The sequence below is a fragment of the Uranotaenia lowii genome, unplaced genomic scaffold (genome assembly GCF_029784155.1).
Source record: "Uranotaenia lowii strain MFRU-FL unplaced genomic scaffold, ASM2978415v1 HiC_scaffold_54, whole genome shotgun sequence".
Classification (NCBI taxonomy): Eukaryota; Metazoa; Arthropoda; class Insecta; order Diptera; family Culicidae; genus Uranotaenia; species Uranotaenia lowii.
In genome coordinates, this window is record NW_026598467.1 from 55,610 (window position 1) to 81,312 (window position 25,703).

The 25,703-nt window shown below is 37.1% G+C and overlaps 1 protein-coding gene across 3 annotated transcripts in view; it reads right to left on the bottom strand.

Moving 5' to 3' along the window:
- LOC129760260 (protein kibra) overlaps positions 1-25,703 on the bottom strand; it is an 86,418-nt gene that overhangs the window by 55,603 nt on the left and 5,112 nt on the right. Inside the window, exons 1-2 of one of the 3 annotated variants that reach the window (XM_055757868.1) lie at positions 17,413-17,489; positions 15,731-17,218 (exon numbers count right to left, since the gene is read on the bottom strand). In XM_055757868.1, the coding sequence (XP_055613843.1) occupies positions 15,731-15,855 (125 nt within the window). In that variant the 5' untranslated portion in view covers positions 15,856-17,218; positions 17,413-17,489. Of the gene's footprint in view, positions 1-15,730; positions 17,219-17,291; positions 17,490-25,703 lie in introns of those variants that run through there. The other 2 variants (XM_055757867.1, XM_055757866.1) reach the window with 2 other exon arrangements.

Genomic DNA, 25,703 nt, shown 5'->3' on the forward strand with positions numbered 1-25,703 from the left:
CATTAATAAAGCTGAGTTAAACAACTCAGCTTTTTCACATGATGGAAGAACCTTCGGATGCTAAAATATTTCCCTCAAATGCAATTTATAGAACAAATCTTTTTTAAATAAAAAAAAACCCGATTTTTTTAAATTTTTATTTGAAAAAAATATTGATTTTTATCCACCCTGTTTTGTTGAACTTACCTAACAGGATTGCTTATTTGTTTCTAATATTGATGCTGACTGAAAATAATGCTTGTCCAATTTCAAACCCACATCAACTAGAAAGGTGTCTTTTTTTGGGACTTTCAAAAAGAAAAAATTGGTGTCTCTGAAAATTTGCCATATTGTAGAGAAACTCTCCTCTATCCAGCACACTATTCAGGAAAAAAATCGACCAGGAGGGGGAGAAAGTCTAGAGAATCTTTTTTATTTTTTTAAGATTTGCAGATTTCCAGCAAAACGAAAATAGCTGGAAACGTCCAGCAATCCAAATTTTTGCTGGAAACCAGCAATCATTCTCCGTTTTGCTGAATTTCCAGCACTCGATCTTCATTGCTGAAAAACCAGCAATGAATCTGTCAAACTTGGATTTGTTTTTTTATTGCAAGTTGTTGAGACTGTTTGTATTTTCAACAATGACGGCGTCGGTGTTGCAAGGTAAAAATCTATTTGAAGAATTTTTTAATAACTATAATATTAACTTTTGTTTTCCTCCATATTTTAGCGATAAAGCCATCATACTTAGGAAGGAGGTTGACGTTCAAGAATTGGAACACATCCTAGCAACCAAAAGTAACGTTTTTCCTTAAAAATGGAACTCCGAAGTTCTTATTTGGCTGAAAAAATGTTTTACGGGAGCTTTAGGTGACTCTTGTCACGTAAAAGTTACTCAAGAACTTCCATCACCTTTTGAAAGGTTAAATTATCGATAACGGAACTTCTAAGCGCTTTTAATGCAACTTCTTTCAAGAAGTTCGATAACGTCCGCTTAACACTTTCTAACGCACCGTTAAGTACTTCTAGATGTGTTAAAGAACCTATATGGGAATTATAAGCGAAATGTCGAAAATGTCTGTTAATTTTTTGTCATGGTATTTGTTTATATCTCTACTTTACTTTTGTTTATATCTATACTCTGCTTTTGTTTATATCCCTACTTATTCAATCATCTCAAATGACATTAACTTTAAATATTAATTATCATAGTGGCACTTGGCAGTGAACTACCGCTGGTTTGGTCGAGAGGCTGGTGAATTTCATTGCAACCTAGAGAGCAGTGGGTCAATTCTCTAGTCGTAAGCAGCTTTTGTAATCAAAACCATATAATTAAAATCAATGAGACAGACTATGATAGACCGGCAACCTAGAAATCTGTCAGAGCAATCTGTCAACTGGATTTTTTTTTCGACGCGTAGAAATTTTTTGACATTCTCTTAGAAGCTGAATAGCATTCTCTTCAGCAACCTAAACAAACTTCAAAGTAGCTTAAGAACTTAAATTTTGGGCTGATTAACATTCTCTTCAGACAGCAACGATAGCTGATTAAGCTTCTGTTAAACCTTTTTAAGGGAATTCTGGTTGCTTGGGCAGCTGCCACTCCACAACCGGATTTTTATCAATATTAAATTTCAATAAATTTTAGAAAAATTAACGAAATTTGAAATTTACGGAAATTGAAATAAAAAATCGTATTAGAATCCAAAAAAATCCGGTTGTTTTTGAATAAAATTGCTATTTGAAAATTTCTGATTTTCCAGTAATTAATTTTGATGATCGTTTCTTGTAATTTATATTGCTGAAAAACCAGCAAAATTTTGCTGGTTTCCAGCAATTTAAAATTTGCTTTGTAATCAGAGTAAACACGGCACAATCAGGGAATTATTTGACTGTTTTAAAAATTTAGAGACCGAGGTCGGAAAAGGTTTGTCTATACTAAGGTTGCCAGACTTCCCGGTTTTATCCTGGTTTGTACGAATGTTTAATACAAAATTCGACAAAAGTCCGGTTCCGCCCGGTTTCCCGGTTTGCTCGGATTTTTTCAGTTTACAAATTTGTCAAACCAAAATAAAAAAAAAAACAAATTGTTTTGTAAAAGTTTTTATTCATACGTCCAAAACGATTTTTTAGGCACGTTTTAAAAAAATAATCATGATGAAAAAAAGTTTTTTTTTTAAGTTTTTTCAATGCTTGATTTGTGTTGAGTTATTCTTAGGTTTTGACCAAATTTACCCGGAAATTGCCCGGATTTTCGGTCGACAATTTTAAAGTCAAATGCCCTTAATTTTCCAGGTTTTTAGATGAAATAGCGCAGATTTGTCCGGCCCGGGTACGTGCTGAAAAAAAATCTGGCAACCTTAGTCTATGCTCAATGTAACGTAGAATATCATAATTTTGCAAATTTCAAGCATAGAGTCGAGTAGCGTTTTGCTGAATATAATTTGGCAAACGTTATCGTAATTAAAAAATGAAAAAATATGTTTTACTTAGAAGAGGATATGATCTTAAATGATTTTGGAAACTGTTTGATAATTATTTTATGACAAAATCTTCAAATTTTCACATTTTATCTTGTGATTCTATTGAATATTTTCTTCCGTAAATTTTCCATATTTTCTCCCCACAAAAGATTGTACAGAAAAAAACACCAGTTGCGGAACTTAAGCCGAGCCTTGCAATTATGATAGTGGCAGCTCACAAGAAAAAAAAAACTGCAGGAAAAAAACGGAACTCCAAGGGTCCCAAGATCCGTCCATCATCTCAATAACCAGACCACGAAGACATTTGATTCAACGACAGAACAACAACGGTAGAAGCCTGCTGGAGAAATGCTCCCAAGAAAATGCGGCATCGGCGGCGCGCGTGTAAGAAATATTCCGCAATATAAATAAACAACATGATGCATGGTGCTTGGTCACCTGGAAGAAAGAAAAAAACAGAGCAAGGGTACAAGTTGAGAACTTCAAGGTACTTCCAACGGCACGGCAAATACCTTCACTCGCAAGTGGAATGGCACTGTGAAAAAGAAAAAAAAAACAGATAGGTACCCCCCGAAGCAAGGTGGGAAAAAAATTCTAATGAAAATTCAACACCCATCCCATTAGTGAAACAAAAATGCCATGTTGCTGCAAAAATCTGAAACTAACTGTAACCGTTGCGGTGAAATATGTTAATATTTTCCTCTGAAGTGCATGAACCTCTACCTGGAATAGCCAGGAGAGGTTGAAAGAATGTTAATTGTATCACTGAAGAATTAAATGACTGGAATCTTACGGCGATAAACGGCATTTTGAGAAAGTCCATGACCAGGGAAGTGAATTTATATATTAAAAATCGATGTTTACCATTATTCCTAAAGCTCAATCATTGGCAGTTTTCTACCTTCAAACGAGACAAAACAGTTGAACAGAACAAGTCAAAACAGTCTTCTAGTATTTGGTTGTTTATCAAAAAATGTTCGGTCTAACTGAAACCATTTTTTTTTCAATTCTTTGAAGTTGTTATCATTTGTTGCCAAGTTTCGTGCTCGGGAGCCAAACAAAATTCTTTTTTTTTTTTTTCAATTCGAATTTAACATTTGCAAACGATAGTTAATATGTAGGTACCTACTTTGCAAAAATTCATGATTCAACCGAGTTCCGCAAATGCCTGGTTTTTGGCAACAACAAAAAAAAACTGATAACGAAAGGCAACCAAAATTAAACTTTGACGAGAAGCGATTCGTTGCATTCGAAAAATTCCTATTGGTGGTCAGCTGGGCCTAAAAGTCAGCTAAATACAAATTGTTATCGCCCGTTATCATGTTGGTCAGGGCTAGCAAAAATTAAGAAAAAAAAAGATGGAAACCGCATGTAGATGGTGCGCTAAATGCCGCAGTAATGAGCTGGATTTTGGTGGGATTATCTGTGTTCGTACTGGCCAAATACACCGGAAAGTGGCTGAATGTTTCTCGTCGAAGACCTTTTGCAAAAATAATTGCCGAAACTGATGCACATTGGAGAATTTCACCCGCAAATAGGGTGAAGACTATGAAACTAAAGATTATGCAATATTATCCAAGTCCGTAAATGTCAATAATCAAAGTCTCAGACAAAAAAAAGTTAACAATTCCAAATTTACTTAAAATGTAAAATGCAAGATGTTATTAAAATCAAATTTTTGAACATTTCAAGGCAAAGTCCCCTGAAAATAAACAGGAATTCGGAAAAATCGAAATTTCACTTTGATGCCAAATGATTTGTAAATAATGCATGAAAAGTCGATATCTGGTGTTATCTCGAAAAAAATTTTTTTATCAAAAATAGACTTTAAAATTCTAAAAATCACGCAAGGAGGAACACCAAAAGGAAATCCGGCAAATTGAATTTTTAATTTTTATTCCAAATGACTTAGAAATACATGAAACGTCAGGATTTGGAGTAATCTCGAAAAAAAATTTTTGGTCAAAAGTCGACTTTCTGGGACTTTTCGGGAAACCGGCCATTTTTCCCAGTTTCAGTCCCAAAAATTCGATTTTTGGCCAAACCTTTTTTTTTCGAGATAACACCAGATCTTTTTCCATTATAACACAAAAATTTTTTTTTTCATTTTCATCAGATTTCGACGATTCATGCATTTTCAAGCTCAAAAATTAAAATTTTGATTTTTCCGATTTCCCTTCCCTCTTTTGATGATTTTTGAGTATAAAAAAACCTAAACTTTGAGCGCTTTGAGACACTCCTTAATCAAGTCCGATTTAGCTGAAATTTTGCACAGGTCAGTTTTTTGGGCCCATCTACAAAATGTACATGGTCGGGTTTGCGAAATTCGACATGACCCATTTGCGCCCACTAATCGAAAATAAAAACTCTTATAAAAGCTGTTTAGCGTTAGGATTTCAGACTTAGAATCCAAACTTTGAAAAACAAACAAAAGAAGTAAATTCAAATTCTATGGAGATACGGATATAAGAGTTCAATAGTAAAATTCGAACCCAGACATTAGATTTTTTTCAGAACCACAATTTAGTGTCTTAAATTAAAATAATATCTTCAAATCAATATTTGAGAAACAAGTTACAATCAGAGCCAAACAAGGATTTTTTAAATTGTAAATTTAAAATATTAATTTTATTTCAATTTCATAATCATAAACACAAAAAAAACGTGTTTATTTAATGTGTTTGAACTTTAACCATGTGATGCGGATTACAATTTTAAATTTCACATCCATTATTGGAAACAGACAAATTTGTTAAATAGTTATTCTAAATGTGACAAAAAATAAATTTAAAAACATGAAATCCGAATGTAGACTAGATGTTCAAAACACATAATCAGTAATCATTGAAAAATCAAATGAGTTTAGAAGCTTCTCGAATTCCCAGAATTTAGAAAATCATGAAACTTAAAAACAACACAAGAATTGAAAATGCCAATAAATTGAATCTCTTTTGTATTATTGGAAACCATTTGAGAATTATCAATTGAATCCAATTGATATGCTGAATTCAGGATATTTACTTCAGTAAGATTATAAGAAAACTTCAGTTGGAGAAGTTTCAATTTAAATTTCTAATCTAAGATAGAAATTGGAATAAAAATTCAATTAAGTATCTCATTATGACCGGTTGGTCCAAATTAAGCAACTAAAAATTTTTTTAAACAAATTTTTGAAAATTTCAATAATGATCAAAATGCTTACATTATTTTAGCACTATTCATACTCATACTTATGCTTATAAAGCAAACATTCTAGATTGCCCGATTTTATAAATTCAATTCCTATTGATTTTCAAAGCTTTTTTTTGCAAGTTCTTCATATTTGTTTTAAATTTCAATAAATCTCGCCAACCGCTCTGATACCGCCTGGATCAAATTCGAGTATATTAATTGTAAAGTCAATTTATATTGTCAATTTATATTGTAAATCAATTTATAATGAACTAGCTGACCCGGTGTGCTTTGCTACACCTTCTTAAAATAAGTTTTTTTTTGCATCGCTTTTTTTTATTCTATTTAAAATAAATTAAATTTGTGAAAATAATTTAAATTATATGAGGTATTTTAATTTCAAATCAAAGATGATTTCATCTTATTTAGTGAAAGTTTAATTCTTTATTTGTTTTCCAAGATTAGAAATTTTTATTGTGTTTTAGTAAGTTTCGTAAGTTCGTTCATTATGCCAAAATGTATGTTTCATTCGTTTGGATTCTCCACCCTCTCTCTCTCTTCCAAAGTGGAGAGGGCTGGCGAACTTTCATTAAAATTTATGTTTTTATGATGACTCAAAAAGTCGTTGTTTGTATCCAAAAAATGTCACATGCCACATTTTGCTCCATTTGTTTGATAAACTTTCAAGTTATGCCAAGTAAAATATGAAAAAAAAAATTGTCTCGTTTTCTACTCCACCCTGAAAAAAGGGAGGGTCTTAAATTAATCGTACGCAAAAATTTCTCTTATAAAAGATGGTCCTTTTTGATTGTTAAGTACTCGATTTATGGCAAAAAAGCTGTACAATAAGGTTTTTTTAGTCTGATATACGCACCGCGTAAAAAAACCGTGTTAATTCCCGAAAACCGTGTAAAAAACCGTGCTTTTAGCGGAAAATCGTGTAGAAAAACCATTAGAAATATGCAGCTCCGAAACTTGAAACAATAAGACATGACACCTGATGCCTGAGATCGGAGACTTGGGACTTGAGACATGAGACTTGAGACTTGAGACATGAGACTTGAGACCTGAGGCTTGACACTAGAGACATGAGATCTGAGGCTACAAACTGGCATCTGAGACTTGAGACCTGACAATTGAGACAACTGATATCTAGACCTGAGACATGGGACTTGAGACCTGAGACCTGAGCTAAACTAATTTTTCGCAGTACTAACACTAGTAGCTTGTCTCAGGTCTCCGGTCTAAATTCTCATATATCATGTCTCAGGTCTCAGGTATCAGTTCTCAGGTCTTAGGTCTTAGGTCTCAGGTCTCAGGTCTCCAGTCTTAGGTCTCTGGTCTCCGTTCGCAGGTCTCAAGTCTCATGTCTCAGGTATCAGGTCTAAAGTCTTATGTCTCAGGTCTCATGTCTCATGTTTCATGGCTCTTGTCTCATGCCTCAGGTCTAATGTGTTATGTGTCATATCTCATGTCTCATATCTCTTGTCTAAGGTCTCAGGTCTCAGGTGTTATTTCTCAGATCTCAAGTCTCATATCTCAGGTCAATGTCTCAGGTCTAATGTCTCAGGTCTCAGGCATCGGGTCCTTGGTCTCATGTAACACAGTCTCAGAGCTAAAATTTTCCCAACTTCAATAGGATTCTAAGTGTTTTCCTTTGAAAAGGACTTATAATATTTTCTCTCAAAAACCGTGTTAATTCGCGAAATCCGTGTAAAAAACCATGTTAATTCCCGAAAACCGTGTAAAAAGCCGTGTAAAGAAAACCGCGTATAAAAAACCTTGGTGTATAGGAGACCTCCTCCATTTCCCTTTCTCAACCACAACTATTTGAAGGAGGTAGGCGTTTTTAATAATCATACCTAGTTTTTCGTATTAAAAACCCTTTCATCTATATATATAAAAATGAATGTTTGTCTGTCTGTCTGTTCCCTATAGACTCGGAAACTACTGAACCGATCATCGTGAAACTTGGCATCTGAGGGTTTTTGGGGTCGGAGATGGTTTCTGTAATAGTTACAAACCGCTCCGACATAAGGAAAGGGGTGCTCCCATACAAAATTTGTAGTTTTTAGAAACAAATTAAAGTCATGACATCCATTTCCTCGAGAAGTTTTTTTCCTTTGGGCGGTTTGTTTTTCGTCTCCAAGGTCGAGGCGTCGCGAGCCAACGTCGCGAAAGGATAGTAACCATGGCATAGCATACTGATCAGTGGGAATATTTTGGCGCGTATTTTTCAATCAAGCATATTTTCAATGCAAGAGGTGGCGATATGAAGCCTTGATGTGATTTTTTTTTTCTACTTGATTCCTAGCTCATTTGAACAGCACGTGGTTATGAATGACGCCTAGATGTGACCCAGATTGACATTTTGCCGATCGAATAAAACACATACCTACATTTTTTTTGCCAAAATCTGAAATTGAAAAGGCATGGCATTGATTTTTAGAGATTTTCTTTTCTTTGAGGGGTTTGTTTTTCGTCTCTATGGCCAAGCAAACGTCGCGTCGTCGCAAGTGGATAGTATCCAAAGCATACTGTTCATTGATCGCTGGAAAAATTTAATAATTAGGCGCCTGTTTCTCAACCATGTACCTATATTTCTTATTCACGTGGGGGTGATATGCAACCTATATGTGATTTTTCTTGCTTAATTGTACACAGCACGTGGAAATAAAAGACGCCTAGATATGACACAGATTGGTATTTTATCAATCGAATCAAAACCAATTGAAAGATTTGCAAAAATAGTTCGTGTTAATGTAGGTAGTATTTGTTGTCTAAAAAATATAAATTTAGTTCTGATACTGATGAAATAATGCTACGACACTTTGTGGACAATTGAAAAAAAAATGCAGAAAGTAAAGAATTTACATACATTTTTTTAACCCATTTTGCCTACAAGGTTATTTTTGAATCATATTGATGACAGAAATATGAATAAGATGTTTTCTACAGAGATAGATCGGAAACATTTTGTTGAACATGAACAAGTTTTATCAAGCGTCATATGAAATTAAAGATGATAAAGAAATCCGATCCGACACATTAAATGATCAAGAGCCTTTTCTTTAAATTGGATAAGATATGACTGACGTGTTCATAAGTGAAGATATTAGTGAAATAAACTGATTTTTATTGACCAAAAGTGAGGAAATTCAATTTCCCAAAGAATTTTTATTCAAGGAACACTAGAGCATGTTCAAACGTTCAACTTTTCTCTGTTACAGAAAAATAAAAAATTATGTTTTCTTCTCAAAATTGTTACGAATTTATAAATGGAAATAAAAACTTTTTATTTAAAAAATTCTAAAAAAAACGTCGTAATTTTGCTTACATACCAATTCAAGTACGTACTTAACATGAAAAGTGTTTTTGTGTTACATGGCTGCATAAAAGAGACTTTTGATCTGCTTCATTTTTGAAAAGTGAGATTTAGAACTGAAATTTTTATGAGAAATTTTTAGTATACCCTTGAAGTGTTAAAAATATTACCTCCTGTCAACTTACACGGTGGGGCAAGGGTAACGTCGAACTTTTAAGAAATTCATCTTCAAAATGATTCAATATGTTGGAAAGACCAGAAAGGGTATTTTGAATGTTGAAACGGAAACGTATATAAAATTTTTTTTAATGTCTTTGTAATGAAGGTCATTCGCTTTGAACAGCATCCGTTAAAAGTGGAGTAACAAACATAAATTTATACTGCAGGAATACTACTGATATATCAATGAAATTTGATAAAACAAACAGAAGTACGTATTAAATCCATTGTAAAGCCATTACTCTGACGCATCTGAAAATTAACTTTGCATTTACACTTGCCCCAATATACGGGACAAATGTCAACTTAGAAATTGTTTTTGCTAACATTTTTGAATGTTTGACATTCAAAGAGAAATTAAAAAACGCTGAAAATTTATACAGTGATGCAACTGATTTTTTTTTAATATTTATATTTTTTGCTTTAATAAATTTATTAAAAAAAAAGAAATTTGCGCTGCATAAAATCGATAATTGGCATACCATGACAAGTGCTGTTTGGGAAAACTTCAAGCTGAAATGTCTCATGTCCACGAGTTTGGCAAATGGCGAAACATTTTTTAACATAATTTTTGCGCAAAAAGGATAGATATTCGAACTGCTTCGAAGGGCGAGGATGGTGAAAAAAGCTGTTTGAAAATGTTTATTAAAAATCCTTTTCATCGTTTTTTTGAAATTTCTATAGCTTATTTTTTCAACTCTAAAAAAACACACCATCTAAAGCTAATCAGGAGCTGGAAGTGCTCATAATACAGAATATTAGGAATATACTCACAAAACTGTCCCGATTCACGCTATTGATCGGTTTTCAAAATTGTATCTCCATAAAGTACCATAAAGTATAAAGTACTAGCTGACCCGGTGTGCGTTGCTACACATTTCAAAACAAATGATATTTTCAGATATTATTCAAATTTTTATTGTTCTGTTGGCATAGTTTTAAATCAAATTATAACATCATTAATAAGCAATCGCTATAAATGAGAGCTGCAGCTGGAGTTTCGAGTTGCAACACAATGATAACTTAAAATTGTATTCTGAATCTTGATTTAAAATTTTGTGTTAAAGATCTGATAATTTTAATCCGTTTTCGCTTTATATGTTGTAGATTTATGCAAAAAACACTGATAAGAGAGCCGTCCTGTCTTTCCTTTCACCCCCTGTTGAATGGAGGTCGTGATCTTTAGTAATCATACCCATTTTTTATCGTTCCCAAAAATCCTCTTATATCAAATATAGTTCCATTGGTTGATAAGTTTTTAAGCTTTACAACAAATTTTATATGGAGCCCCCTCCTTTCTTCCCCTCTCTACATTGTAAAGCTTAAGGGTCTATAAGAATCGTAGAAACATATCTCGTAACCAAATACCTTTCCAAGCCATATTTGTTTCCATTTGTTGGCTTCGTTAGCATAAATTGAGAACTTATGCTAACAAAATTGTATTGGGCTCACCTCCCTCCTCCTATGTACCTACTCACAGAAAGAAGGATGGTGTGTCAGATAATCATAGAATCATACCAAAATGATTTTCCATGTTAATTTTTGTCCTTTTCTCGGATTTTGTAAAAAAATAAGTTAAATGTAAGCTTTCCTCTTACCTTCCTATATTTTCAATTCTATCATCCTACTGCAAGAAAGGAATTGTTTCACATAGAAAAATTTCGTATTCTCGTATTTCTGATCCCATACCAAATTTGGTTTTATTTGCGTAGTAAATTCTTGAGTTATGCATAAACTTGAAAGGAAGTACCCTCCCTTCTTCCGTTCTCCCCATTGAATGGAGGGGAGAGCTTAATATTCATGGAGTATTTTTCGTACTCATATACTTTTTGATGCCAAATTTATCTTTCCGCTGAAAAAAAGTGGGGCTTCAATTTATAATAGAAACATTTTTCGTATCTAAATACCCTCACATGTCAAAAATGGTTCAATTGGCTCGATCAGATCTCCAGTTATGCTGAAAATTGTGAAGGAGAACTCTCCTCCCCTTTCCATCCACCTCTTTGAAGGAGTGAGGGATACCAAATATTCAAAGAAGCATTTATCGGTTCCATTTGCTGTTGTAGTGCTTGAGTTATGCAGTAAAAATTGTATGAAACTCCTCCCTCCCTTCTTCCCTCTCCCCGCTGGAAGATGGAAGGGGTCTCAAACAATCATTAGAACATGTCACGTTCCCAAATACCCACCCATGCCAAATTTGGTTCCATTTGCTTAATTAGTTTCTGAGTTTAGTAAAAAATTATAAAAGAGGCTCCTCCCCCCTTTACATCTCCCTACAGAAAAGAGGGAGGGGTCTCAAATAATCATAGAAATAGTTTTTGTATCCAAATACTCACCCATGCCAAATTTGGTTCTATTTGCTTTATTAGTTTTTGAGTTATGTAAAAAAATATAAAAGAGGCCCCCTCCCCCTTTCTACTGGAAATAGGGAGGGGTCTCAAATAATCATTGAAATATTTTACGTATCCAAATACCTTCCCATGCCAAATTTAGTTCCAATATATTGATTAGTTTTTGAGATATATAAAAATTGTAAGGTAGCCCCCTCCCCCCTTTCCTATCAGCCCACTGAGAGGAGGGAGGGGTACCTTATATTCATAGAAATATTCCTCTTTTCCAAATACCACCCCATGCCAAATTGGATACCATTGGCTTGATAAGCTTTCGAGTTATGCAAAAAATTCTCTTTTGTTTGGGAGACCCCTCCCCCTCTTCATGAGAGAGGGAGGGGTCTCAAACCATAATAGGAACCTTCCCCTGCCTCCAATACCCCCACCTGTCAAGTTTCACGCAAATCGGTTCAGTAGTTTCCGAGTCTATAGGGAACAGACAGACAGACAGACAGACAGACAGACAGACAGACAGACAGACAGACAGAAATTCATTTTTATATATATAGATATATACCATCTTTGAATTGCAATTCGGAACTCCAGCTGCAGCTCTCATTTCAAAGTTGCTGTATCTGAACTATGATGGTTTGACATAAAAAATGCTTACAAAAATCTAGATTTGAATGAATTTAAACAAATTACATTTATTTTTGGAATGTGTTGCAAAGCACACCGGGTCAGCTAATATATAAAAATGAATGTTTGTCTGTCTGTCTGTTCCCTATAGACTCGGAAACTACTGAACCGATCATCGTCAAAATTGGCATCTGAGGGTTTTTGAGGCCGGGGATGGTTTCTGTAATAGTCAAAACTCCATCCGACTTAAGGGAGGGGAGGCTTCCATACAAAATTTTTAGTATTTCGAAACAAATTAAAGTCATGACATCCATTTTCTCGAGATTTTTTCTTCCTTTGGGCGGTTTGTTTTTCGTCTCCAAGGTCGAGGCGTCGAGCCAGCGTCGCAAAAGGATAGTAACCAAGGCATAGCATACTGATCAGTGGGAATATTTTGGCGCGTATTTCTCAACCAAGAATATTTTCAATGCGAGGGGTGGCGTTATGAAGCCTTGATGTGTTTTTTTTCTACTTTATTCCCAGCTCATTTGTACAGCACATGGTTATAAATGACGCCTAGATGAGACCCAGATTGACGTTTCGTCGATCGAATAAAACATACATTTTTTTGCCAAAATCTTAAATTGAAAAGTCATGGCATCCATTTTTAGAGATTTTCTTTTATTTGAGGGGTTTGTTTTTCGTCTCTATGGCTAAGCAAACGTCGTCGCAAGTGGATAGTAACTAAAGCATACTGTTGATCGCTGGAAACATTTAACAATCAGGCGCCTGTTTCTCAACCAAGTACCTATGTTGCTTATGCACGTGGGGGCGATATGCAACCTAGATGTGTTTTTTTTCTTGCTTAATTGCACGTGCTAATAAATGACACGGATTGGTATTTTATCAATCGAATCATAACCATTCGACTTTTTTTTCAAGGAACATTAGAACATGTTCAAACGTTAAACTTTTCCTGTTAAAAAAAAATTAAAAATAATGTTTTCTTCTAGAAATTGTTACTTCGGCCCAAAAACACAACTGAAACGAATTTAGAAATGAAACTGGGAGCTTTTTATTTTAAATAATTCTGAACAAACTATAGAACTTTTTTATTACATACCCATTCAAATACGTACTTAACATGAAAAGTGTTTTTGTGTTACATGGCTGCATTAAAGAGACTTTTCATCCGCTTCGTTTTTGAAAAACGAGACTTTAAAACTGATTTTTGACTGGACGCAAAATTTTTACAAGAAATTTTCAACTTACACGGTGGGGCAAGGGCAAACGTCTAACTTTTAAGAAATTCATCTTCAAAATGATTCAATATGTTGGGAAGACCAGAAGGAGTATTCTTAAATGTCTTTGTAAATTACCTTTGTCTTTCCCTTTGAACGGCATTCGTTAAAAGTGGAGTAAGAACATAAATTTATACTGCAGGAATACTGCAGATATATCAGTGAAACTTGATAGACCAAAAACAGGAATACGTATTAAATCCATTTTAAAGCCATTACTCTGACGCATCTGTAAATAAGCTTTGCATTGACACTTTCCCAAATATACGGGACAAATGTAAACTTAATAGATTGTTTTTGCCAGCATTTTTGAATATTTGACTTTCTGCATTTGATTTTTTTTTTTAATATTTATATTTTTTGCCGTAGTAATTTTATTTAAAAAAAAAAAGAAATTTGCACTGTATTTAATACATAACTAATTTAAAATATTTTTCATTACCATGATAAGTGCTGTTTTGGAAAACTTCAAGCTATAATGTCTCAAGTCCACTAGTTTGGAATATGGCAAAACATTTTTTAAATTAATTTTGGCGCGAAAAGGATAGATATTCAAACTGCTTCGTAGGCGAGGATGGAGAAAAAAGCTGTTTGAAAATGGTTATTAAAAATCCTTTTCATCGTTTATTTTCAAATTTCTATAGCTTATATTTTTAACTCCATAAAATACTCCAAATGCTCTCTAAAATCTTAATTTGGATAATTTTTTACCAATTTCACTTATTTTCGGAAGGTGTAGCAAAGCACAACGGGTCAGCTAGTATCAAATATAGATAAATAATAAGTTCTTGAGCGATGACAACAAAATTATATGAAATTCCCTCCTTCCTTCTCCTTTCCTCCCAGTAAGCCGGAAGGGTTTATAACTATCTTAGAAACATATATCGTACCAAAATATCTTCCCATGCCAAATTTGATTCCATTTGTTGATTAATTCTGAAGCCATGCCAACGAAATTCTATTAGGGCCCCTCTTCCTTCCTATGAATTTATTGGAAGAACAGTGGTGCTCTAATTCTTTTCCACGTAAAGTTTGGTTCGGGTGCCTCCCTACTCCCTTCCTATATCCCCAATGGAAGAATGGAGGGGTTTCAAATAATCATTTAACCATTTTTCGTATTATATGCTCACCTAATTTGGTTCAATTTGCTTGTTAAATTTATTGTAAAGGAGCCCCTTTCCAATCTTCCCACTCGAATGAGGGGGTGGTACCAAATATCGAAAGAAACCTTTTCTGTTCTCAAATACCCTTCCATGCCAAATTTGGTTCCATTTGCTCGAATGGTCCTCGAGATAAGCAAAAAAATGTATGGGAGCCTCACTCCTATCTTCATCTTAATCATAGAAATGTGTCTCATATTCCAATTGCTTGAAGAGTTTTCAAATTATATAAAAAAAATGTACAGGAGCCCTTTCCCTCTTTCCCTATCACTCCGCTCGCTGGACGAGGAGAGGAATTCCAAAGATTCAGGGAAACATTTATCGTACCCTAATACCATCCCATGCCAAATTTGGTTCCATTCACTCGATTTGTTCTTCAGTTATGTAAAAAATTTAAAAAAAAAATATGCTGACACGTTTCGATAAAAATAATGAAATTTGTGGTATAAATCTTCACTTTATTCTTGATTATTTTTTTTTTTCGAATAATCACTGAATTCTGCCTAGATGCTTCCGGATTTTTTTTCCAAAAAATTTCACATCATATGCTCAGATTTAACCAAGTTTTAAAAAAATGGCCCTGATTTGCTCAGCCTTCTTATGCCGGAAAAATTTTGCAATATTCACTCTAGGGGGGGGGGGGGCTTAGCTTATATTCGAGTGAAACTATTCAAGATATTATTTCAAGGGGACCCTCTTAGTTGTTTTATTATACGGTTTAATTCCGATTTTCTAGTTTCTAGTTCCTTTGGTAGTACTTGGAATGATTAAAGTATTTTTTTTACTCGGGAGGCCCCCTAGGTCGAAGGATTCGGGGCAATTCCCACCTTAATACCGTCTTGCCCTTTTGGCTGCCACCCTATCGATGGCTGCAAATGATCAATGTTGCTTTTTTCGACTTTAGGTCATTCGCCATACTGATCTAATTCCTACCCACATTTGATGATTCGTGTTTCTAATCCCATTGTGTAAGGTGAAATTCTTAGATTAGCAGTTATCATTCTATTCAAACTTCGTCCCCGTCCTCGTCGTGAAAACTTCGGGACTTATCTTATCTTCGTGGTTTGTGGGGTTTCAAGACTTCAATGAGTAATTCCTCATTTACGGTAGCTAGGAGGTAATGAAAGAAAAAAAAAGTACTCACTTGTCACGGGGATCGATCCATGTGGTCTTCTTGTTAATATGATCAATAAAATAAACCTTCCCATCATAGTCGGTGTTAATCTCCCAGCCGAGTGGTAAGTCTGCATTGCTGCAATTTTTTGGCATAATTTATCCGCGCTGCGCCGCTCCAGTGCCAGGGTTTCGATCCGATTTGCGCCTCGGAATCCAACTATCTTGTCATTCACACACAAACGCCCGCACTCGCTCGCGGACACACACGCTCACAGGCACAAACGAGTATTACACCCTGATCGCGGATTGGCGCGATGATGGCCTCAAAGACCTCAAAAAACACTTTCTTATTAGCTTAGCTTAGCTATTTTGCGCGAACACTTTTCTTATTATTATTTTTCCTTCGCTTTTGCTCCACTACGAATGCGCACGCGATTAGCCACTTTCTTTACTCGCTCACCCTGACTTTGCGCTTAGATTTGGTTGGGCTGCAGCAGATTTGAACCACTTTGGAGCAGGACTTTGGTTTGTGCTTCCAACTGCATTCACCACAGGCTATCCGTTGTAAAAGTAACACTTTTCTTGTGGAACCCCACACCCAATAATTGATCACCCAGAGACTAATGGAGATTAGGGAGCACAATTTTTACAAGATTTCGGTGGCCAGACAATTTTCACTGCTACCGTTGTTGGCGGCGACAATGCTGAACCAGAATCTGAACCGGACGGCGACAACTTTTGCTGGAGGAAGCTGCAGCGCTGAGATAGGCTGTACATTTCTACCGCGTGCAGTGCAGAGTGTTGAGGCGTCTTCTTGCTTCAAACGAACAACCAACTTAACCTCACTACGCCACCACGCCACAACACAACATACGCATGAAGCGCGGACGTTTCGATTGCACTTCACCAGGATTCACACCGCACTAACTGCATTCCACTGAATGTAGCGTATAAATTCCAGCTTCCCTGACTGGCTGCCTTTCTCGACGTCGATGGATCGCACACACAGTGGCGGATTGAGAAACAGAAGGAATGAACAGAAGAAAAAAAAAAAACACGGAGACCGACTTAATCGTACTCTAAAACCGCAAATCCACCCTTTTCCTTCCGTTGATCTTCGCGCGCGAGCTGCCCGCAACGAATATCTTCTCGAGCAGGGGACCCCAGAGTGAGCGGTTTATTATTTTTCTTCTTTCCCGTTTCCCGTTTTTTGTTTCACTTCTCGGGGCTTCTCCTCACCCCGTAGTACGTAGTAGGTACGTCGAACTGTGCGCAATCCACTCAAGTTGCTCTTATTTTACCGAATAACTTTGGTTTTCCAATAACACAACATTCGTGTCGTTGTCGTCGTTCAACTTTTCCTTTTTTTCCTTCTATCGATTTATAATTCTCTAGCTAGCGACACCGTAAAAAGGAGCTCGTTCTCATTCGCTCACTCGCTCGCTAGCCCATCGAATTAAACTCAGCTCAGCTCGGCGGCGGTGTCAGCATTTTTTCTTCATTCTTCTGTGTGCACCTAGAAAATAAGAAAGAAAAGCGAGAAATTTTTTAGTGTTAAGCTACCATTTGAACCTCTTTTTCCCAATTACACATTGACAACAGCAAAAAAAACATTGTGACATCGATCCAAAACTCGCTGCGCCTAAGCCACTGTGTCACTCGATAAAATTTTCGCGATTATACGCCAGAACACCACCAACCAATACGCACCACCGCCTTCGTCGTCGTCGTGGAACTGTTGCGCACAATTGATCGACTTATTTTGCACGGACCATCAGTAACAGCAGCAGCTCAACTCAGCCAGCCATATTGAATTAAATTGAAATTCCAATGTTTTTTTTCTCTGCTGCTCTCCTCTCTCTTATTACTCTGCATGGTCAAGTCACTTAATACTCTCTCGTTGCTCTCCGTTTAACCATGGCGATCCGGCTCGAAGAGCCAAACTCTACCCATCTGGCCCTGAAGATACGCTTCGAATGAGTCGATGTGTATAAGTGAGAGCAATTAGCTTAAGTTAAGGCTCATGACGAGCGACAACCAATACTTTCAATCGCCACGTCGGCTGCATGCAATGCGCTCACAGGACTACCAGTTGCGCTCTTTGTTGTAGATAACTTCTTCCTTAAATTCCAATAGGTTGTACAACTCAACGGTAGCTCAATCAATTATCAATCATGCACAGATCCTGATCGTTTTTGGTTTAACTTATAGATTCCCTAAGGTTTTGGATGAAACGAAACATTTTGGTCCTTCGAACCGGATCCTATGATTCTACCGTCTGTTGAGTCTACTTTAGAATAAGGAATTATGCGATGGGAAAAAGGAAGACGGCAACTGGGAACCCGAAACCGAACCCAAAACATCTCTGTGTTGGATGAAAATGCAATCCTAACAGCAATCTAAGTAATAACAAACAAAATCGTTTCAGTTTCGGCTCTCTCGACGAAGTCGATCGACGACTCGATCGAATATACTTTTGCTGGTCACACTGTTTCCAAGATGTGTTGCCTACACTGCTGATTTGCTCTTCAAAAATAAATAACTATCATTTGGGAGAGGCAGGAATTTCGATCGAGAGCACCGCGGTCGTCTCTTTGTGTCAATTTAAAGGCGCATACTTGTTGAACGATCGTCGTTTGTATGATATTACACACGACGCGTATAGTCGTTGATCTTTCTCTCAGCACTTCCCATTCTCATCACTGTGTGTGCCACCGCTGCGCTGCCACTTTGGTGGAACAGGTGCAGTGCCGATCGAAAGATGCTAGACACACATCTGCCCGGTTAAGAATTTAGTAATATGGAAACGATGATAGAAATGTGTCTAGTGTTCTATGTAACGGGATATAGAAGGCTGATTATGATGAAACTTACAAGAAATAACAAAAAGGTATGTAACCCGTTTTCAAAAATGCTTTCACTTTTGGAATTAGTCGCAGAAGTATTGAAAACTGCCTAATAGGTAAACTCTGTCTTTTTTATTCAGAACTCAACTGATAAGATTTCAGATTCAGTTTCAGATATTAGTTTCAGATTTCAAACTTAAATTTTAGATTACAGTCTTAGATTAGAGATATTCGGTAATCGAAGAAATTATGAAGCATAGAATGAGCTCAGTTGCTACTATGGAATCGAAAAATTCACGCAATCCTTTCTTTCCCAAACTGAGCGTAAGTTATTTCGCTGTGACGACACAGCCTCATGTCTGAAATCAACAAAAAAGATGGGAAGCCTCAGGGTTCTTGTCAGCAAACAAATTGACGGTTGTCTTGTGTCAATTTTTGTAAGAAATAATGAATAAATCATGAACTATAATCTGAGTAGGCGTCGACTCGTTTCAAACGCACATGTGTTTTTTTCTGTGCTGATTCAACACTCCTAAACAATAAAGTTTTTAAAGTGAAAATGATAGGTAAATGATCAAAAAACAAAGTTTCAATTAATCGAGAACAGAGACAGTAATAGTTATGCTTGTTAACGTGTTCCTCGGGGTTCCGGAAATAAATTTCTCAATTGCATGTTCCTATGCAAAGATAATTGAGAACGGTTCGGGAAATGAATGATATAAAAGTTATGAAAGGTCTTCTTTGAAATGCAGGGATTCTGTATGAATATAAATAGTGAAAACAAATATTAATACACTGGGTGATAGGTTGCAAAGGATAATTAAAAGTCGAAAGAAGTGGTTGCTGCTGTGAGGAAAAGTGATTCATCCTAGCGTATGAATTATTGCCAAATTTGTCCCATTTTGGTAAGAAATTGAGTCTTTATTTTCTATGACATTTTTGATTGGCAGAAGGAAATTGTAAGCCAGTCATAAAACAAATCATACTTTTAAAACCACTTTGATAGTATCCATCTGTAGATGTTTCAATTCGCTTAGTATTTTTTCCAAAGCAAAAGTCTTAACCCACTTCATTCACATAGTGTGTTCGGCACTCAGAAAGAGTTGATAGAACTTCGAGACAAAAGCTAATTTAAATTTCAGAGTTTTTAAAGTCAGAACTAAAAAATAAAAATTATACTAAAAATTCTGATTTTGAATTTCGAATATCTAAGTAAATCTGACCACAAAGATATGGATAGCCGTTTACCCTTCGCTGTGGAAGGATTTTTATATGTTTCCTATTCACAAAAAAGGTGACAAAAGGAATATAAACATCTTCAGAGGAATATCTGCCTTATGCGCAGTTGCAAAATTGTTCGAACTGGTAATTTTGGACCCTATTTTCTCATTTTGCAAGGGCTATTTTCCTTGTGATTAACATGGGTTTAAGCCCAAGCGTTCAACAAGTACGAAATAATATTTACATCCTTTGTGCAAGACAGATTTGTCCGCCGCCTTTGACAAGGTTAATCATGAAATCGCAATTGCAAAACTCGAACGTCTTGGGATCTGCGGTTGCCTACTGAACTGGTTCCGTAGCTACCTGATCGGAAGAAAACTAACCGTTCGGACTGAGGATTCGTATTCCAGACAATTCCCTGCTACTTCCGGGGTTCCACAAGGGAGCCATCTAGGACCGATTGTGTTCCTCATTTATTTTAATATCGTTTTTCTATTGCTTGACGGACCAAAACTCGCCTACGCTGATGATCTGAAATTGTTCAACGGCCTCGAAAACATTGCTTCACTACAAAGACAATTCGACCTTTTCGTTACCTGTTGCAACAACAACTGCCTGGCGTTGAACCGCAATAAATGTTACGTCATAACTTTTTCGATTCCTTTCGGAACACTAAATTGCTCGTATGAACCACATCAAGGATTAAGGTGTGATTCTTGATCAAAAACTTGACTACAAGACACATTCAAACTATATAGTGGATAAAGCTTCTCGATGATCGGGCTTTATTTTCCGCGTGAGAAGGACTTCAGAGACGCATACTGCTTGAAATGCCTCTACTGCAGCCTCTTTCGCTCCATCCTGGAATATGCATCGGCAGTTTGGAACCCCTTCTATCAGGATGGCGCTGATCGGATCAAGCATTACAGTGGCGTTTTATGCGGTATGCTCTACGCCATTCGAACTGGTCTGACCCGTTCCACCTTCCAAGCTACGAGAACCGCTGCGGCCTCATTGGCCTAGACACGTTACAAGCCCTTCGAGCAGTCCCACGGGCCTTATTTGTCTCCGATATCTTGACATCGAAATTGACTGTCCTTCGCTCTTGGAATCAATCAACATTAGTGTCCGACCTCAAGGACTACACAACAACGGGGCAAATAGTGCATTGATCGGCGTGATCAGGACGTTTGTGCAGGACTCTGAACACTTTGAATTCGATTCATCGAGAGATTCATTAATAAGGAAAATTTTAATAGGGTTTAGAGCAAGGTAGTTTGTGTAATTTTTTTTTTCTAAATTAAATTATTTTGTTTTGTATCCAATCGATCATTGGGATCAACATGTGATCCGTTGATTTGTTACCAAATAAACAAAATCTAAGAAACTTAAAATCGAACCAAACCTGAGTCTATCAATATCTGAGCACAAGTACACAAGAAGCATGAATGAGTAATGGTTCGTTAGAGTTTTTCACAGAAAACCCGGACTCGATCCAGATAAATCAATTTCACGAAGCTCAACTAAATTGGAAAGTTCCAATCGACTGTAAATAGTGCGATATACCTACACTTATGCTGAGCTACATGTATAACACTACTGGACAAATAACCTATCGAACTCAATATCGTTTGTAATTGTCGCTGATGGATGGCTGGCCGGCTGGTGGCCTCAAATGGCATCGGAATAATAACAATCAGCAATGCCACGCTACGTTTCACAGTTTCCGCGAAATTCCACACCCTTTTATGACACCGTCATCCAATTTTGTCTTTTTTTTTGTGCTCCAGAAAAAGACGAATACGGAATTTCGTACACCCAGATGTCCGCATTGGCAAACAAACAGGGCGGAATGTCTATAAGGGGTGGATTAGCCGAGTCTCCTCGGAATGTCGATAGATACATTCCTTGGTGTATAGTTATTTATATGAAAACAATATGGAGTAGGTATTGTCGGACGACGACGATGGGGCATTCGATCGATGGAGCGCAGAGGAGAAGAAGCAGAAAAAAAAATTAGCGACAATAAATAAACCGTATATTAACTGCTCTCTTCTGTTAGACATATTTTTCGAAGCCGGCCGCGCGGCCACTCGGCTTCGTGATCGCGGACCTTGCCCGCGCCGTCAAGTTTATCCAAACCGCCTCTGGTCCTCTGAGCTGGCTGCTACACCACCGAGACGGTCAGTATTAAATTTAGCAGCACGGTCAAAAATGCTTTCGATGTGTCGTCAGCCATCATCAAACATTCGTTCGGTAGTATCAATACACTACAAACGATCTTCCCTTGTGTGTGCTGCTGTGCAACGCAGCTTGTACCTACTACATAAAAGTTGCAAATACTAGTCACATCACAAGAGTATCAAGAGTAAGTTAGTTATAGTCTCGTTGGAGGACGACGACGTGCGCCAAATTCCAATGTGGTTTTGACATTCTTGGGCTTGGGTTTTTTTCTTTGATCCTCTCCTTAGCATGAACCACTTTTCATATCGACTTCCTCTCACCCATTTCAAAGATAGGTTTCCCCTGAATTCTTTGAATCGAAAATGATTCGAATCGATTTCAAAGGCTCATGCACTGAAAATTTGTTGTCTGTTTCTAGTTTTGGATTGAATATTTTGGATTCCAATACCCCAAAAAAAACATAAGCAATTATATATGCAAAATCTTTGTTCCCACCTCGAACTGTTTGACACACTATACTTCAATAGTGGGAGGTCAATTCGCGCTAATGCGCTCCAAGACAATACTCGTTACCGAATCCTCTGTCAGCAATACCTCATTCTAACACAACTCGAAGCGCAACCCCTCCTCTGACGAGTTAGGACCGACATCTCATTTAACGCAACTACTAACTTTGTGGATATAGCCCAAGAAGTCCAGAAACACAAAGCGAGTTGTCGACGACACTTTCTCTGTTCGTCAGGAGGCAAGCCTCCTAAGCCACGTGTAGGACTCAGACTCCTCCGAACTCTCTAGTGTTGACTTAAGTCACCACTCAGCGCGACTATTTAATTTTCAAATCGGGTGCTTTACTCCCCGAAGCGCAAATCTAGCTGTAGAACGTCATCATCATGGTCATCAGGTCGCACTCGCGGTTCGGGCGCATCAAATCCCGAAACGCGTGTCGAACCCTGACACCTCCGACATGAAACTGTGCCTCACTGACACTGACGTGTAAAACTCGTCTCTAAGTGATCGGCCCACCATTGTTTTTCGAGTCGGGTCTTTACCCACCGAAATGCAAAACGAGTTGGTGATCGCTCTCCCTCCGGTCACGTCCGCCCCGAACGCGTGTTGGACCCTCACCCTCACACCCAAGTACTGGTACCTAAGTACCCGGGTGCACCACTTCTTCCGCGCGGGTTTGGCAGACCCGTCGACGGCCTCTAGTGGGTTTAGTGGTAGTTCTCTAGGCCGTACATCTGAAATACGTCGGACTTGCAGACACGCCCTGGACCACGTGGAGGTGGAACTACCAACCCAGAGCCCAGATTGAAACATAAGGCTATGATCATTTAGTATCCGGGCAGTTACAAACGATTGTATTTTAAAAACTATTCATTTGATCGAAGAACTTTCTATGGAGGAAATGAAGGTGTTAACATGAAATTTAATATAAAAATATAAAAAAATATATTTATCAATGATTTCAAGAAATACTCTAACTTTTTCATAAAATCTCTTTTTTATCTTTGCACACTTTTTTCAGTCATGTATTGATCCATTATTTTTACCACAGAAGCAAAACCTTTGCAAAATCATGATGTTTTACACAAACTCACCTGGAAAAAGCAATTGGAATCTGGTTGCAACCCTTTTCATTAGTAGGCATCTCGAAGAATTTGATCTCTTAAATCCGATTTTAACATAAATTTCTTCGACCATCAGGACACATCTGTCACATTGCGTAAAAACCGGTTGCACATGTTGCAATCTAAGGAACTGTTCACTATTAGTTATTAACTTTGTGTCTACTAGTCGGAAAACACTTTTTGACTGACGGAAATGGATTAATTGCATTATTTAAGGGGTCTGCATTCAGTTATCCCCAATAACCATAGTCATTTTACCATATTTAAGATCAAGGGTTCCATTCCGATGCTTGATTTGAACTTCGTGTGGATTCTAGAGTGGCTCCTTATACTTTTTAACCACTCGGTTCAAAAAAGAATCAGAAAAAAATCAACAGTTTATGAGTTTTCAAGTCGAAAATGAAGAGTTTCTGAGGCGCAAAATGCGCAAAAGGCGCAAATTTGTGCAAAATTATTTTTACCATGTCTTTTTGCATCGTAAATATCTCAAACACACATTAACTTAAAAATCTGACAAAAATAGGCAAAATAGTCCTTTTCATAACCAACACGACGTTTTTAAAGTTTTGCATATCCAAGCTCTAATAACGTAGCTATCAACGAAATAAAGTGCCCGGATACCAAATGATCATAGCCTTAGTCTCCGGATGAAATATTTAGTCATAGTTTAGGCTTTAAGAAAAACCGTTTTCAAAAGATATCGGCCGAAGGGGACCAAAGTTATTCGTGAAAAACTGGATTTCCATGTTCCATCCGAAAAATATGTCTCAAAATCCCATACAAACTTTAGGCTCGTTGAGCGACCCCTTCCCGTGATCCGATCTGGCCCTAATGTGGCATGAGACCTGGTACTAGGCCTAAGTTCAATTGAAGCCTGCAGCGCATCACATTTCACAAGCTTAAAATTTCGCATACAAATTTGGGGCAGTCTACTACCCATATTCACCTTAAATCATTGAACCCGAAATGCTTTCCTAAAATTGTATTGCAATAATGATAATTCTTTGATTATTCAAAAAAAAATTGAATACATTTTGAGCTCCATGATCACTGACATGGCTAAAAAGAACGAGTTCCACACCGCCAATGGTTGCTACTCCGTGATTGATCGAGGCCACCAATTTTGTGCAAGGACCAAAAGAATGCAGATCGAGATTAGCAATTCATTCTCAACGCACAACTCCTTCTCTCCCGTCAAAAAAAAAAGGACCAATAACGGCGCCGGCTACGTCCTAGTTGTCAATGAGGGAGGAAGGATTTTTGGTAAGATACTTTTCAGGATCAACCGTAACGGTGTAACAATACCTGAATGTGATCATCTAGAGCAAATCCTAGTTCGAATCAAAGATCAATGCATTGATGATTGCAATGCCGTTTCGTTTACTTGTGCTGTGTTTACTTTAGACCTAATAGCGAAACTGCTCTATATTCGTCCCATAGTACCGCAACTAGCCACGATGTTATCGTCCTAGCCGGAGATTATAACCTATCGAACTTAAATTGGAGTTTTGACGCGGATACTAATAATTTTCTGCCAGTAAACGCCTCAACCGAACAGGAACTGGCTGTAATGGAGGGCAATGGAGGGTTCATCACAGATGTGCTCGCTCGTAAATGTCAATGACAGAATCCTCAACCTCATATCTTTGAATAGACCTGATCTTGCAGAAATTGTAAACCCACCACACGTCATTTTGAACACCGATCGACATCATCATTCTCCAATTTTTTTTAATTGACAATACTTTTGAAGAGATTATCGACGCAGTTCGCCCCGATACTTATAGCTCAGATTTTACGCACTGCTCTACCGATCGTGTGATAGTTTCGTTTGCTGAAAAAAATTGGCCCTCAGCGTTTGCTAAATCTGGATATCGATAGTACACTTCCTACCTTTTATGATCAACTTTGGGAAATACTGCGTGAGAACACTCCTCCTAGACGACTAAACCGACATAAGCCGTTTAAGCTCCCTTGCTGGAGCTCTGAATTACGAAGAAGCCGTAATTCAGTTCGCAAACGATACACATCAAACATTGAACGCAACGTTAATCAAGATCTATCTAGCTTTTGGAATTTCATGAACAGCCGCCGCCTTAAAAATACGGTTGCATCTTCT